The sequence below is a fragment of the Paracoccidioides brasiliensis genome (genome assembly GCF_000150735.1).
Source record: "Paracoccidioides brasiliensis Pb18 unplaced genomic scaffold supercont2.2, whole genome shotgun sequence".
In the NCBI taxonomy this organism is placed as follows: domain Eukaryota; kingdom Fungi; phylum Ascomycota; class Eurotiomycetes; order Onygenales; family Ajellomycetaceae; genus Paracoccidioides; species Paracoccidioides brasiliensis.
The window spans coordinates 3,276,508-3,293,043 of NW_011371359.1; the positions used below are offsets into that span (position 1 = coordinate 3,276,508).

At 46.5% G+C, this 16,536-nt stretch overlaps 6 protein-coding genes across 6 annotated transcripts; 2 read left to right on the forward strand and 4 right to left on the reverse strand.

The window, feature by feature from the left end:
* Positions 1–270: 270 nt before the first annotated feature.
* On the forward strand, positions 271–2,006 carry PADG_02223 (CDP-diacylglycerol--glycerol-3-phosphate 3-phosphatidyltransferase; the record flags this gene model as incomplete). Its single annotated transcript, XM_010759440.1, has 3 exons — positions 271–513; positions 584–936; positions 1,004–2,006. 3 exons carry the CDS (start codon positions 271–273, stop codon positions 2,004–2,006), a joined length of 1,599 nt encoding a protein of 532 aa, XP_010757742.1.
* A 388-nt stretch (positions 2,007–2,394) lies between these two features.
* Positions 2,395–3,888, reverse strand: PADG_02224 (uncharacterized protein; the record flags this gene model as incomplete). Its single annotated transcript, XM_010759441.1, has 2 exons — positions 2,395–3,775; positions 3,866–3,888. 2 exons carry the CDS (start codon positions 3,886–3,888, stop codon positions 2,395–2,397), a joined length of 1,404 nt encoding a protein of 467 aa, XP_010757743.1.
* Positions 3,889–6,045: 2,157 nt separating this feature from the next.
* Positions 6,046–8,139, reverse strand: PADG_02226 (uncharacterized protein; the record flags this gene model as incomplete). Its single annotated transcript, XM_010759442.1, has 1 exon — positions 6,046–8,139. The coding sequence occupies one exon, from the start codon at positions 8,137–8,139 to the stop codon at positions 6,046–6,048; it is 2,094 nt and encodes a 697-aa protein (XP_010757744.1).
* Positions 8,140–8,731: 592 nt separating this feature from the next.
* Positions 8,732–9,882, forward strand: PADG_02227 (uncharacterized protein; the record flags this gene model as incomplete). Its single annotated transcript, XM_010758959.1, has 3 exons — positions 8,732–9,082; positions 9,162–9,251; positions 9,415–9,882. 3 exons carry the CDS (start codon positions 8,732–8,734, stop codon positions 9,880–9,882), a joined length of 909 nt encoding a protein of 302 aa, XP_010757261.1.
* A 1,725-nt stretch (positions 9,883–11,607) lies between these two features.
* Positions 11,608–14,601, reverse strand: PADG_02228 (uncharacterized protein; the record flags this gene model as incomplete). The annotated part of the gene is made up of 2 exons (XM_010758960.1): positions 11,608–14,035; positions 14,327–14,601. 2 exons carry the CDS (start codon positions 14,599–14,601, stop codon positions 11,608–11,610), a joined length of 2,703 nt encoding a protein of 900 aa, XP_010757262.1.
* Positions 14,602–14,809: 208 nt separating this feature from the next.
* PADG_02229 (uncharacterized protein) lies at positions 14,810–16,536 on the reverse strand (the record flags this gene model as incomplete). Its single annotated transcript, XM_010758961.1, has 2 exons — positions 14,810–16,420; positions 16,486–16,536. The coding sequence occupies 2 exons, from the start codon at positions 16,534–16,536 to the stop codon at positions 14,810–14,812; spliced, it is 1,662 nt and encodes a 553-aa protein (XP_010757263.1).

The following is a 16,536-nucleotide window of genomic DNA, read 5'->3' on the forward strand; positions in this document are numbered from 1 at the left end:
TGAAGCTAAGTTGTTGACAATAGTCCAGATAATTCCCCGGGATAGGCTGAGATGAAGTTGGGTCGATGTTCGATGTCAGTTGGAGATGGGAGGCCGAAAGGGGTTTAGCGTTGGGTTCGCCGTAGTTATCAAGAGCTTCGGGAGTTGGAGACTGCAAAATATCTGAAGATACTCTGAATAAATATCATAATTGAAAATACGTGGGTCTTCATGTTCCCACTCAGTTGAGGCATTGTATTTAACCAGGATTACTACTTCATTTCTTTCATGATGATAAAGCGCCTTGGGCCACAAGCCATAAGCTACTCTTGTCGTCGCAGGCCTATGCTTCCACGACGATGTTCTATCCGCAAATTCACATCGCATCCAAGCCCTGCACCAGCCCATCCTTCCTCCGCATCACCACTTGGGGTGATTACAGTTGAACTGGATAATATTGCACCTCGATTTGAAATACAAGCCTCTCAAATTAACATTTTGGACTCTCCAACTGCGTTCTACGAAGCTCTCAAGGTACGTAGGCTAGATCCAGTTAGCTCTGATATGCAGGTATAAATGGTGTTAACGGAGTTCTTCACTTTAGGATAAAATTCGAAATGCAAAAAGGAGAATATATCTCTCAACACTATATATTGGCAAAACGGAATATGAACTTATTGGCATTATCAATGGAGCTCTACGGAAGAACCCAGAGCTCCAAGTGTCGATCCTGACAGACGCTTTGAGAGGGACTCGCGAGACCCCGGGTCAATCCTGTGCATCCCTTCTAGCTTCTCTAGTTTCAGAGCATGGACCAGATCGCGTAGAAATACGGATGTTTCACACTCCCAACCTCACTGGATTGAGAAAGCGAATCATTCCAAGAAGAATAAATGAAGGATGGGGCCTGCAGCATATGAAGTTGTATGGCATTGATAATGAAATAATACTTTCCGGGTGTGAGATCACTGTGCCATTCTATATATATGGACGCCAATTTTTTTTTCTAACGTGTCTCTATCAGAGCAAACCTCTCCAACGACTACTTTTCGAATCGAGTAGACAGATATCATGTTTTTAACTCTAAACCGCTCACAGACTATTACTCCCGAATTCACAATGGGGTATGCAGCCTCAGTTTTCAGATGCTTTCGGACTCAAAGGATAAATTAGGATATACTTTGTCCTGGCCAGCTTCGAATGGAGCCCCGTCACCCCTCGATGATCGAGAGAACTTCATTTCACATGCATCTACAGTTTTGGCGCCATTAGTTAGGCCATTGAAATCCAAGGCTCTGCCGCTGCCAGCGTCATCTAAACCAACATTCGTATATCCGGTAGCGCAGTTTAGCCCATTATTAAGACCCGACGAATCCACAGAGTATCCCGCCGTGACAAAGCTCCTCAGCCTCCTTTCCACCACCCCCGCTCTAGCTAACTCCAGGTGGCTCTTCACAGCGGGGTACTTCAACATCCATCCCGTCCTTTCTTCACTGTTAATATCCAGCACATCCCCATCAAAAGCTACCGTTTCCAAGCCCCAAGGTACGGTCCTTACCGCCTCACCCTGGGCAAACGGGTTTTATGGTTCAGCTGGTGTCTCAGGTATGCTTCCGGCAGCATACACCCATCTATCCGCAAGATTCCTGGACTGCGTTGCGGAAGCGCAGAGAGCAAACTCCATCCAATGGAAGGAATGGCGGCGGGGAACTGTCGGTGAATCGGGAGGATGGAGCTACCATGCCAAGGGCCTTTGGGTAACCCTTCCCGGGGAACAGCAGCCGAGCATTACGTTTGTAGGGAGCAGTAATTTCACGAAAAGAAGTTATGGCCTTGATTTGGAGGTTGGTGCTATCGTGGTGACGTCCAACGAGGCGTTGAAACAGAGGTTAGCTGAGGAAACAGAGTGGTTGCAGAAAGATGCCAGTGTTATGTCCAGAGATGATTTGAGGAAAGAAGAGCGGAGGGTAAGGTGGAATGTACGATTAGCTATATGGATTGTGGAGAAGGTTGGGGGGGCTTTGTAGGTTCTTGCAGATTGGAACGGAGCCTTTGGGCATGCGTATGAATATTATATCACATGTAGCGGGATCATATTTTAACAATATCCTTTGTAGAATTTAAGGAATAGATGTGTACAAATTATAAAAATATGTTTTGGTGGATTATCACAATCTTTTTGGCATGATCGTATCCACGTTCCTTTCACCAACCTTCGGGGTGAACCCCTTTTGTCTATCCCAAGACCAATGCGTTTTTGTGAGAACATCGTTCATGTCCCAAGCCAATGCACAAAACAAACACAAAACAAACGCCTCAAACCCGACAAGTAAATAAGTACCCAACACATGCAATCAGTAAAATCCGGAGTAGGACCGCAGAATCCAAAGACTGAATGGATAAAATGGAGGTTCCCTACACCCTCCCAGGCAACTTGGCCGGTCCAAGGCCCTGCCTGATCTCATCCAACATTTTCATCCCAATAGCCTCATTCCCATTCTTACCCCTCTTGCCCTTGGCCCCTTTCCTCTTGGCATGAACACCACGATCCTCCCAACCCTCCAGAAAGCCATCCATAATCTGATTGAAATCCGATCGGAGCGGTGTCCCACCGCTAACAAGACTGGGCACTTCAGAAACCTTGGACATCCCGCTCACCACAGACATATCATCCACCAAACTGGCGCCATCATAGTCCTCGCCCTCTTCATCTAGCGCGTAGAGCGCCTCAATTCTTTCAAACCTGTCATCGAGCAGGCGATGTCCCTCTGTTCGCGCAAGAGATGATGAGGTCATGGAGTATGCGGTTGAGTTTGTGAGTGCACCTTTGCGCTTCTTTCTACGGACGGGGGTCCCGCCCGCCGTGTACATTGTGGACGCCACGGTTCCGGCTCGTAAGACGGAGCCAGTATCCCCGTGGATGAGAGGCGGGGCGGGTTTCGATTTAATGTCCTTCTTGTACTGCGCGAAGTTGCGGAGCCAGTCTCCCTCGCCGGCAACTGTGTCTGGAATTTGCACATCGTCCATGGGTCCTTTGGCGGGTGATTCGGCATAGGTGGTGCTTACGCTTGGTTGCTCTGGTGCTTTCTCCGTTGCATCCGATTCCCAGCCTTCATCGTCATCTTCAATAAAGGTATCTTTCCATTCGCTGGGATCCACTTCGGCATCCGGCCCACCTTGGACAAGGGATTCGAATAAATCCCCGGCGTCATCCGTATCCACAAATGCATCATCTTCAAGAGCCTCTAGAACTTCTCTCAGCCGTGGATCCATATCGGGTTGAAAACCAGCAATCGAATCGGGGACGTTCTGTTGATCTTGATATGTGGGCTTCCGAGAGTAAGTCGATGCTGTAGACAGGATATCATCATAGACTGAGCCAAGGTCATCTCCATCATCCAATGAAGTCTCTCGTAAAGCATCCTCAAGCTTCACAGTCCTGGCCTTCCCTTTCCCCTTAACCGGGACTGCTTCAATGAAATGCGACTGTCCATCTCCACTCCTGCCTAAGTCTCGAAGATGTTGCATGTAGTCATATTGCGAATCATCATAGTATATCCCATAATTAGCAGCCTCTCCTTCATTCTTGCGGACCTGAGCACCTCCAAATTCCTTCTCGAGTTCCGCAAGATTCTTGGCTGTTGTTTTGGTAGTTTTTAGAGGTATAGAGGGCGATTCTGTTATGGGGGCACCCGACACCCTATGGAGAACTCTATCGTCTGCCTCCGCATCGTGAATTAAGGGGTCGTTTTGGGACCTGTGAAAGAGCTGATAGGTGGTGGCAGATTTTTTATCACTAGCGATGTCAAAAGGCACTATGCGTTAGCCATGCCATGCTCTCACCAAAACCTCTTTTACTTGAGCCAGGGCAGATATGATGGCTTACATCCATTGCCTTCGGGGAGGCATGGTTACTCCGATGGTTAACTCCGGTGGCAGGAGAAGAATTGTTGTATGCTTGCCGTATCTATATGTGGCAAATATCTGGGTACGATGAATTCATGCGGGTGTAGCTGGGTGGGGTGTCTCGTTGTCGTGATCTGGGCAAGGATAGGATGAAATTAAAAAAAGTTCGTTATCTTTTAGTTATCCTCAAGTGAAATAAATCGTTGTTCGATGGATTCATTGAGCCCAAGTCATGTGATGCAACACCTTTTCCACTTCCAACCCAAGCGCTAACGACGTTGCTTTTACAACATACCGAAAAACCTTTCATGAGTTGGCTTTACGGTTTATCCTACATTTCGTGTCATTTTGTACAACTAAAGGTTTTCGTCTTATCCTGCCTCTGGATTCTTTTGCTCAAGCGACAATCATTCATAGCACAATGCTTTACTCGGATTTCACCCCTGATGTAGACATCGTCGCAGGAATGAATCCCTTACAATAACAAGCCAGGTCTTCCGGCTTATATCTGGTTCGCTATCTGTCTCTATGAGACTCAGCGCTCCCCTTGGCCTTATCCTGGGTTCGAGTTATTGTCATGGCCCAAATCATCTTTGGAACAATACCAGGAATCCATCCAGATCACCGCGTGCTACTATCCATTGCCACTTCAATATGCCAGCAGCTAACTCGGCGAAATCCCGGTGAAGTCTTATGCCACAAATAATTGCAATCATGCAAACTTCTATTCACTTTGAAATACCATCCCGTTCAGAGAACTTTCTTCACGCTTTGATCCGATGTCCCTCGGATAAACTCGCCTTTCCACAGTGGGATTCACCTTATGTCCTTGCATCTCAGTTGTAATAGAATACGTGCCCGCAGGCGCAAGAGACATGCTTGTCGTTCAGTTCTTGTTCCATATCATTTGTAGTATTTTACTACGGCCTTTTTCCATTCTCTGAATCATGGAAGCTATCTGCATTTGTTTGATATAGACTCCCCCACTGCATTAGGAGAGGCAGTCCAATAGAACAGCCATAAGTATCTCCATGCTCTCTGCCCATCCGAACCCTTGGTCAAACAGTCTTATATTTCAGACGTTCACAACACAACCATTGATCTCAGGACGCTTATTGTTTCTCTACCTACCATAACCATCGAGGTCTCTAATACATGTTCAAAACCACCAAATATCTTTGGTAATTATGCCTCGCAGTACTTGATCTTATAAAATAAGCCGTCAAATCCTAAGTTGACTCTTGATAAATCTAGAGTTCAAAGCTAATTCGAGCCATGTTTCATATTATACAATTTCGGTAGTTGTCATTGCTATATCTTCAGTTATCCTATTTTTAACCCACTTCATTCACATACGAAATTTCTTACAAACATGTGTGGATATATCCGCAAAACGTGTTTGGAGTTCAAGGAAGATATATTCTGGACTAATATCATGTGTAGGTAAAATACCATGCATTACTGTTCATCCGTTGCAATAAAATCACATCTGTGTCTCCCACTGAATATTGCACGCCACATAAAGAACGCCTCAAGGCGAGATGGTGAGAGGTCCCCATGACGAATAGGGAAAGGGCCAGATAAACGGGAATATGGACCGGAAATTGGATCGGGAGTGAAAGGGAGATCAGGACCAGACGACAGATCAGGGCCAGAAGGGGGATCGGAACTGAAGAGGGATCGGAACTGAAGAGGGATCAGGGACAGAAAGTGGGTCGCTAAAAGACCTGAGGCAGTAAATGACCGAGGAGAAAATGGAATGGTTAAGTGATATGCTGGACCCGAAAGGAAATGCAAACTAAATTTTCTATTCATTGCCACAGCTTCATTTCAGTGGAGAGAGTTGAACCTCAATCTAAATGAAGAAATTGGTGATTATCGTTAACACCATATCATAACAAAAATGGGCCATGAATGCTTGATCAAGCATACTTGATTCATTCACACTCTGTGATTAACCAAGCATGAGTTGTGAGGGAAACCAATCATCCCCAAGCAACAGCAAATACAATCATAAATATTAAGCATTTACCTCTTTTTGATTCTAGTGTTCATTCACTCATCAATTCAAGAGATCAATCAGCAAAACAGACCCATCCATAGTATCCGGACCGAAGACATGAACTTAAAATCCCCGCCCACACAGATATTCTCAACCGTCTAATAGAAATCACCATCCCCTTCTTTAGCCTTCGCCTTCTTCTTTTGCTCTATTGCCTTTCTCTTCCCACCCTTGAAATGTTTCTTGCCAACCCCCCTAACCTCTGAAGGATCAATCCCGTTTTCCAACGCTACCATCACCTTTTGTTTCCGACCAGAAAGCTCTTTCTGTCTCTGGATAGCTCCTTGTTGCGTGTACTGGTAATTAAACGGCATTTTGAGTTGTTCTGCTCCACCTGAACCCACTGCCGGGAAGAACCCTGAGTCGATCTTCCGCGAGCGGGCGCCCTCAGGATGGGAAGCAGCGGAAGACTGGACTGACAAGACGTTGCTATTTGTGTCTGCATTGGCATCAAAATGGCGGGATGATCCGTCAAGCTCAGATAAGAACGTTGATGATGCGCCGTGGTGGAGAAGGGCCTCTCGTCTTTTAGGAGGGAGATGGTCGATGTCGTATAACTCTCGATTAAACTCTGCTGGATCAATCGGTTTCTTTCCAGCTTCAATGTCAGATTCAGAGGCAGGTGGCGGGTGACAGAACAGTAGCTTCCCACTGACGTAATCCTTTAATATATATCTAGCAGCGCGGGATTCGTCGGGTTGGCCAAGACCTGTTGTGGAAAATCCTCGAGCCCGCGCATATGCACGAAGAACTTCTGACGCTGTGGGGACACCAGTGCCTCCCTCCTCGAGAGGACGCATATGAATTTTCATACCATAGACAGCTTCTAGGAAAATTTTTGGAATCCGCTGAGCAACGATTCCTGCTGGACCTAGGAATTCGCGAAGCTGATCTATAGGTAGAACACCGTTCACAACAAGCTCCGCTTTTGTCGTTGCAAAGTTGGGAAAAACTAGGCCGGGGCAGTCACACAGGAGGAAGTTAGGCGAGAGATAGAGGGTTTGGAAATGTTTTGTTTTCCCCGGCGTGGCGGATACTGATACTTTCTTTGCGCCAAGGAGAGCATTTATTGTGCTAGATTTACCAACATTGGGATATCCGACAAGGCCAATTGTAATTGGTTTGGGTTTTCCTCTGTCCCCGTCTTTTGGCTTTATGTTTGGTGCAGCTGTAAGGAAAAGATCTTCAAGCTCGTCAATCGTAAGAATCTTAGTACGCGTATCCCGAGTATTAGGGAGTGACACGCCATCATCATCATCCTCCTCCTCCTCTTCCTCTGAGCCTTCATCATTCGAGCGTCCTTCCGCAACTTGAATATTCATCTTTTTGGTATCACTGGCAAGTTCCCCATCCTCTGAGTCATTACCATCATTATCCTCGTCCTTGTTAGCCAATTCCATCGCCTCGAGGCTCTCCTTAGCCAATGCAGCAGAAAAAAACTTGTAGTTGATACCATGCTCTTCAAAGTACTCCGCCCATATTTCTCGCTGAAAATCTGTCATCATATCTGCTTTATTGACCAGTAACAGGTTCCGCTTCTTCGGATCCACCTCCTTTACATATTTTTCTAGATCCTCAGATCTGAAAAGTAACGGATTCCTCGCATCAACAATTTGCACGACCAAATCCGATCTTTCGATAACCCTCCACAGCTGTCTCCATACTTCCAAATTTCTTTCAAATGGTGTCAACAAGAGATCCTGGTGTTCCTGCAACTCAGCAAGCCCCCTCCTCCAGTCGAGCAGACTCTCGCGCTCCAACTTATCCAACTGTTGCGGGGTTGTCGTTTCGTCCCATTGCGGGCGGCGGGGTACCGTTAATCTGCCACGATTCCGCTGGTGTTTATTAACAGCAGCCCTCTCATCAGCTGCAGAGAGCAGATATGGGTTCTTCTGATCGGTGTGTATGATTTTGACATTGTTGAGTTTCTCCGCCGTAAAATCCGTGCCAGCAAGCTCCGCGGTACTCAGAAATTCATCCAGAGAACCTTGCTCAGTAATACTTCGCATTTTAACCCATGATGCCTCCTCTGCTGCGTTGGTGATGTACTTCTCGCCAGAAGAACCGGTTCGTCGAACGGCACCAGAATTGTAGGAAACTTTCTTGCGATCAGCACCTCTGCCTTTTCCAAACCGATCGTTCATCAAACTGTTCCCCAGCCCAACATTACTTTTCGACTTTGCGAGCGGCATGATGGGCAACTCAGCTGCTTCCTCGTTGCTCCTCTTGAATTTCAGATTTCCCCTTGGCTCAAAAGTGAGGTGAAAACTGTGTATATTAGAACGGAGGCGGGCAAAGTTCAAACTTCTTGCTTAGTCATCGTCAGCGTCATTCTTGTAACTAGTTAGTTACCTAGTGGCTCATTCAGTCATACAGCGAAATATCACACAAATCGATTTCTCAGGCAGAGACATACATATATACACTGCTGCTTGGCTAATGGAACTGCGTATTGGGATGAGCTATTCTATCGATAGGTTTTGCCTTAGCATAATCTGTTTACTTTGTACTTCCACCTCCTCGACACGTCCATCTATGTTCATCGGTTCTCTATCGCCTTGAATCTGAACGCAACTAGCTGCCTCCATGCGCTTGGGCTTCTGCTCAATATCGTGTAGATTTCTCCTTGTTGGGATATCCACATAGGTACATGGAACTTGGATAAACAATTCAAGCAACAAAGCACGGCCTCCCTTGTGTTCTGTCCGTGCTAGCTCCTGCCAGAGAGACGGAGAGAGAAACCCCTCCCTCTCCTTTAGTTTCGAAACATAATATGAAAAAGCAATGGCCAAACGCTCACGCGACAAGCATTATGCATCGGAGTCGGCAGATTCTTCTGGCAGCCCTCAACCAGGCGCGCCCACCATGCAATCGCCAACTTCTCCTCGAGGCAAACTTGTGCATCTGAACGACCAAAATGAGAACCACGGAGTAATGCGTTGCACCTTACCGCCTCACAGAGAAGCCGTTTCATTTTCGACTTATGAGGACTACGAGGTCCATTACGCTCAAACTCATGTTAACCGATGCTCAGCGTGTGGAAAAAATTTTCCCACTGCCCATTTTCTTACCCTGCACATTGAGGAACACCACGATCCACTGATTGCAGCGCGGAGAGAGAAGGGAGAGAAGACGGTATTACTTCTTTCAATTTCATTTTGGTTTCCACACAAGTTACCCACAATAGCCACAGTTTATGCTAACTCTGGCGTAGTTTACATGTTTCGTCGAGGGCTGCGATAGGAAGTGCTCAACATTTCAGAAACGAAGAATGCATCTTATCGACAAACATCTATTCCCCCGCGTAAGTCTCCAACGTTAGTATCTTTCCCGTATTAATTCCTGAAAAATATGTACACCAAAAAGACAAAAAAGGTGAAGAGAGTAGAAATGGATGATCATGGTTTGCATGCATCCTGCTTCAAGTAAGCCTCATGCGACTAACCCTTAGAATTATCCTGCACCAGGTATACAATTTTGCCATCGTCAATACTGGCATCGATAAACATGACTCAATGCTCAGAGGAGGCACGGCACCCGCTCACCTCGGACGAGTCACAGTGCCAAACTTAACACAACATGAGAGCCGTCTGAGACGATGGAAATCATCTCAATCAACACCCAGTGAAAATATGGATAGCGATAAACATTCATCGACTCTCAGTAACAATAAGATTTCCAATGCCAACGCCAGCCTCGATAGCTCCCTGAGAACGGCCCAGCTACCTGTATACCTGAAATCGGCAATAGGTTCTAGAAGCACATCTGTGCCAGCAAGAAGAGCGGCGGCAGCAAGTACAGGAAATAGGGAACCAAACAGCAGTGTCAACACCGACAAGGGACATGATGTTGCAGAGTTGGAGAGATCAATGTCTGCTCTGAGGTTCATCCCTATGAGTGTGATTTTGAGATTAAATGAGATGAAGGAGCAGTAAAATCATGCATAGTAATGACATCCTGATTTTATGTTCATTTGAGACGTTGTACTACTGATATCACTTCACTGATGATTAGAATGATCATTGATTATTATGTTCTCATTTATATGCAGATGTGAGATGAAGCTTATTTATGTATCATTATAGACATTCTGGTAACCATATTTTCCTTCAAAATCATAATGTAATAAATACTAATACCTCAGATCCGCAGAAGAAAAATATAATTAAAAATAACACAAAATAATAAAAATAATAAAAATAATTTAAAAAAGGGAAAAAATTGTCGATATGTATACAGATTAGCTGTTGCGCTGTTGCCCCAGTGGCCACTCTCCACTGCATATATAGATTAGCTAGCTTATGATCCAATGTAAGAGATTAATCATCCCACAGGATTAGAGTACAGCTGTGCGCATAGCTCAGATAAACACAGGAAAATCAAACTTATCTATCTCGCCTTGGTACGAAAAGTACGTTAGTAGGTGAAGCCAGAGAGACGTACGAAATTCAAAAACTCGGAATAATATCTATCTTAAATCAAATATATAAATATGCAACAGAAGGGTATGTCGTAGGCCATGTCAAATATTTATTCAATACTAGAGGAGTAACCAAACGAGGAAATCTCATTCCTTGACCAAAGTCCCGAAGGGAAAAAGGGTAGCGAAACTCTTTGTGTCGTGCAACTAGCCGGGGACCCTGTCATCATCGATGTATGGGGTTAGTTAAAGCACCAAATTCCCTGTTCGCCATCCTAGCTTGCCCCCTATTTTTCTTTCTTTCTTTCTTTCTTTTTTTTTTTTTTTATAAAAAAATAACATGAACATCCATTCCCAACAAAACCTAGCTCAAAGGCTAAAACAAATTATAAAATAAAATAAAACACGAAATCGAAACCCATCCTGCTGGATAAAATTGGGTTAACATTTCCCTTTCCTGCTCTTAGTTGACAGAGGTTTCATTTCTCAGACATGTTGATATCTCCATTCAAGGGTAACGTGCGTGAGGCAAGCAAGACATTTCCTTACATCAATGTATCATTCAAGCCGTGGATTTGGGGTATTAAATAAAAGCAAAAATAAATACCAACGGGGGTAGGAAAGGGATTTAGCAATCATATACACTGAAGGGGCTGAAATGGTTAGAGGAGGCGAATGAGGAATTGTATCCCGAGTGGTTTTTGAGCGAGGGTATTGTGAAAATGAAATAAGGGTGCTCAAACGCGTGCCGGTGACAACGGCAAGAGGCATTTGCTTTGACACCTTCCTCGGTCTTGTAGCCTGAAGGTTTTGCAGAATTGAAAAGGGTGGAGCATAAGATATGAAATAGTGGGAGAAGACGCTGAGTTGTTATCTCGCGTCGACCTGATGCGATATTTAAGAGAAAGATCGACAGGAACCCCGGCGTTTGAAGGGTGATGTCGGCAGCCCCAGATCTAGAGGAGGCTGGTGGTATTTGTAGCTGTGTCCAAACGAATTGACAGATAGGGGATGTGTTAGCCAACCCATTCCAGAACGGCCCCTCAAAACGGAATGCTTGAAAAACATGGGGCTGGTGGCCGGTTCATAGTTATTGGTTAATCGGACTATTGTAGAAATCCAAGAGCATGAAGTTTCGGAATTTAGTGGGTATATCCCAAGTTCGTACGCGACCGCCCAAAAATACAAATCGACAGCGGTCCAGATACATGTGTAAAATAGAGGCATATGTAGCAACAGGCTACATCTCCAGAAAGTCAGCGTATATCTCCAAACTTGATCCAATGAGGTCCACTATAGGCCAGCTGGTATTTCCTTTGAATGTCCTTGACCATACACGAACAACAGCAACACTGAGCTGCTTCACCTTGAGAGAGTCATTTATGAAATCGATATCGCCAATGTTGGCCACATTGAACACCATATCCGTCTCCTCCATCATACTCTTTACCCACAACAGTAATTTTCTTTCGTGGTCAGATAACCTTTGTTCAGTCTGGGTGGCTGGGATTGCAAGTAGCCATCTGCTGAGAAGAAAAGCACATTCGAGACTGCAAATCGAGTGTTGTATACTCCAGAAAAACGAGTGAGTCTTTGCAACAAAGTCTATCCCTAGGCGCACTGGGATCGAAAGGGCGTGGGCGGAGTGGAGTAATGCCATCGTCAGTCTCGGGCTCCGCACAACAGGAGGTGACTCGTTGAGTGCCCGCGCGATCTGTGATGGATCTTGAGTTACAAGTTTGCGACAAGGGCCAAGATCTAGGTGCAGCCTGATATAGGCTAAACCAAGAAGGGCAGTTGACGTAAAGGCGATAGGTCCAGCAGGACTTTGAGGGTCGATACTAGATTCGGGAGTCCGCCTCCAGCCTGTTTTCCATGCACTTAGAGAAGAGTCCAATACTGACAAGTCTTCAGGCCGCAGACTAGTGCCAGGCATCAGGGGAGATGAGAGGCATAACTGTCGAGCGAAAAAAATCTGCTGTATTATTGCATGGATTAAAACATAATTTCCCAATGGAGATATGGAGTTAGGAGCGTTATTTTGTGGTGCTTTGATAAAAAGTTTCATCAATGCTTCCTGAAATGACATGTCCCCTCCGAGACGGGAGCGGTGGAGGCGACGCCACTGAGCAGCGTTGGGAGCTTTCCATTCTTCAGCAGGGGCTGGCATGTTGAGCTTCAGTTCTGAATTAAGAATCAAAGGAGGTATATTATACATAATGGAGTGGAGGTTGAAAAAGCAATACACGATAAGTTTCGTTCGCCTCTCGGCTTCCTTGTGAACCCAGTCTTCCCAGCTGATATTTTCTGCCGATGGGGCAGACTCTACTAAGCCATGGTCCCGAACCAGTCTGGCAAGAGTGCTTTGAAGCGCAAGTATCTCCCGTAGCAAATCTGGATGCCTCTCCCACGAGGCAAACACTGTGAGAAGGAGAAAAGTACGAATAATTTCCATTTGTGCATCAGAATCTTCCTCAGGATAGGTGTCGCCATCCACAGCAGAAAGATATGGTTGCTGGAATGGACTGTTACCGGGATTCGAGATCGAAGACGGAGTTCGAGGGGCGTGTAAACCAGGGTTGGACCCGCCAAAACCCCATGACACTTGTGGCACTCGACGCGCATCTCGGCGCCGAATTCGTTCAAGAAGGATTGATTTCGAGGCGTAAAAAAGATCGATTCCACGATTATTTTCGAATCTGTAATGGGATCCTGCAGCTGCCAATGCGAGGCTGAGCTCGGGAGGGCACCTTGCCACAGATAGTGTTGGAACATGAATAAATGGAAGATGCTCGTTAAGTCCATTAATGTATCCCGCGAAAAAGCGAGAGAGAGCATGCCTGGATGGAGGTACAAAAGACTTAGGGAGCACATTGGCAAAATCTTCCAGCCTAGCAATAAAAAGTTGTCTATCCTGATTTGACACGTCCCAGGCTGGTCTAGTTTGCGCGGCTTCATCGGGAATTCCAAGACGATCCTCTGGGTCTCGGGATTCCGGTTGGAGAGAAGGTAAACGGGATCCAAAATTTGAAAAAGACGGAGCTTCATCCGTGGAGGTCCGTTGATCACTCAGCAGGTCTCCGTTATTGTATCTTGGAGGGTTGATTGACTGCTTTGTACCAAAAGCGGGCGGGGGGATTGGTCCAGGGAGTATAGACTCCTGTTCAACCACCGTCGAGAACGTACCCGAGTCCCAATCAGAGGATAGACCTACACTTTCTAAGAAAACTGTGAAATCTTGAACAGGGTCCCCTAGGTCCGCAAGGTCTAAAATAGACGGTTCCACGCTGTAGTTCTCAGCTATTGGTTTCTCTACAACTACAACGGAGGGTTTGCGGATGGGGCTGACCGCTTCCTGTTGCCCTTCGAGGGCAACATGACTGGCAGCATGGGAAAGAAGGTTAAGGTCATATCCCCATGAGGGGTTGAATTGGGTTGGCTCAGCTATCTGGGAGGGGTGAACGGAGACATCTGGACGAGGCACAGAGGGGGTCTGAACGCCCACGGGTTCCGGTAGTTCCAGTACTTGATTATCATGGGTTGGAGCAGGAGGTAGTATAGGGGCTGGGGTTGACGAAACCTCCACGGAAGGTTTTATTCGGTTCTCAGTGCGGCTTGAATTACTCTCCAACGGATGTACCAGGCGCTCATGGCGGACAAGGAGGTCACTATCAGTAACTCGATTTATCAGTAAGGCTTGAAAGGATGCAATCCTTCAAATCAAGAAACTTGATTCACCTTCTTGCGAACGATTTGGAACAGATATCACAAGAAAAAGGTTTTTCTTTCGTGTCTGCAATTATCGGTCAGCCATTGAGGGTGATGATGAAAATGAATACAGCATGCAAGCCCCGAAAGGGTGTATGGGTTGTGGGTCACTCAACGTGTGCGGAGATGCCTTTGAAGATGCTCCAGCCGGGCAAAGGGACGGATACAATACTCGCAAGTCAAAGATTTACGGGATGCCGACGTGCTTTTCTTTCTCACTCGGTCGGCCGCTGTTCGTGAGCTGTCCATCTTTCATCGGGACCCGTGGATGGGGAGACACACAGGAAGCGCGGAGAATTGGAGGAGAGTGAGGGGGTTGAAACTCTGCAGTGTGGCCCGCCTCCGCGTTTGGGAGGGATGCGGAATGCGGGGAAGTCCGTGGCTTAGTCAGTGATCCCCACCCTTCCTCCAGCCTTGCAACAGCCCCTTTTTGGGGGCCTGAAGTACTGATACTTTCCCAGCGCATATATCAGGAACCGTCTCGGGAGAATATGAGGTTCAACCATGTTCCGCATTGATGGGATAAATATGTTTTCCATTTTATATTGACAGCCCCTCTTACAAATTTGCATCCAAGGGAATATGAACAGCCGTTGCAAAAAGCAGTAACTAACTTATACAGAGGAGACCCAATACAACAAACAACAATGCCGGGAGTTTCCATGAAAAAAGCATCACCGCCCACCCACAGGAGTAGGTTCTTGCGGAAAAGCAGCTGCCATCCTTTCGAGCACACCGTCATGGACAACCTCGCTTACTTCCAGCATGCAAACCCTTAGATATTGCAGGTTTTTGTCAGGTATTATTGCGCACATCATTGCCGTCATAGCCAGCGGCCAGCAGAGAAGTGCCCCCGTGGTAGCTTTTACGGTTATTCTCCTTGAAGCCGGAACGTTGGTGATGACAGCAGCGTCACGGCCAGCTGCAGCCATCGCTTCAAATATCCCTAACATGTACGGCACACTTCTGCAGAGATCATCTGACATCCGCTTGATTGTCAGTTTGACAGCTGCTGCCAGGGACTCAGTTGTGCCGACAGAATTTGTGATTTCGTCTAGGATAGATAATATCTTTAGAATGACCTCGTTCAGAGCGAGGCGAATTGCACGATAACGGTTCCACATTGCTGCTTGGCCGACAGTGGGATATATGTGAACAGCAGTGCGATCGAAAAGCTTGATGTGGGACCAGTTGTTCTGTATTGCGACGGTGCTGTACAAATACTGCATCGGCAGATTATTCGTCCAGGAGACCAAAAGAGCATCCGTCGCCCAAGCATCTTCCAGAAGTTGGTTCAAAATCGTCGTTTTACCGTACCAGTCTACTGGTGAATATATTGGGGAAAGCAGAAGTAGATTCTTTGCCCGCTCGCGTATCTTCGAAACTTCCACCGTACAACGATCCAGTTCGAGCAACGATCCGACCTCTCCGTACTCGGCACCATCCGCAAGCCATGACGGTGGAGCGGAGCTCCGTAGGAGTAGCGATCTCAAAAGTTGCCGGCGGACCACTTTGTCCAACCCCAGACCACATTTGGTTCGCTGGTTTTGCTTCCGTCGCAGGCCGAGTAAGGCCAAAGCGCCATCATGGTGCGCAAAGCTTCGTGAAACTAAATTTAGGAGAACAAGACCGGAAACAGGTGGTGCGCGCGAGTCCATCGCAGCGTTCTCATAAAAGCTTAAAAGCATTACAGCAAGGAGGACCTCATCGTCCTTTGCATAGCTGGCATTACATAACAACATCTTCGTTTTCATCAGGGCCCTCAAGTACGCGGTCGCTCCCCGAGTTAAGGCGGAATAACTTTTCTCGGCCCGCGCAAATGTAGCGTAGGAAACCGCGAATATCGCATGACCGAGGACAGATTGCGGTTGAGAGAAGCAGCAACCAGCCATGATGTGTTTCAAGTGGCTGTCTACAATACCAGGGATAATGTGCTCCATCTGAAGGAAGTTCCGGTAGTAATGAAACACGGCATACTGGTCCAAGGAAACCTCATGAGTCGGTGTAATATTTATCTGTGGCTCGAGGGCCCGTCTTACAAGATCCTCAACCGCATTGTCAGAAGAGACGTGCAAGCCCTTCGTTTTATTCTTTGAAGGAGTACTCTCGACACGCTCTCCAGCTTTGGACTCGGATCTAGCACTCACATTGGGCCCGCGAGGGCGCTTGAGCCGACCGATCACGAACTCGTTTTCGTTCAAAAAAATAAAGTTGCTATTTTCAACTTGTTCGCATGTGAGATTTGCTTTTTGACATCGACTGCAGATTGGACGTACTTCATCACACTGGAGAAATCTACTGTCAGAAATATCCGTTGTCAATAATTTAAAAAGGATGCCAATAATCTCACCTTCACACGCCTCCGCTTGCAAGTGCGGCATCCGCGGCTTGGAAACGGCAT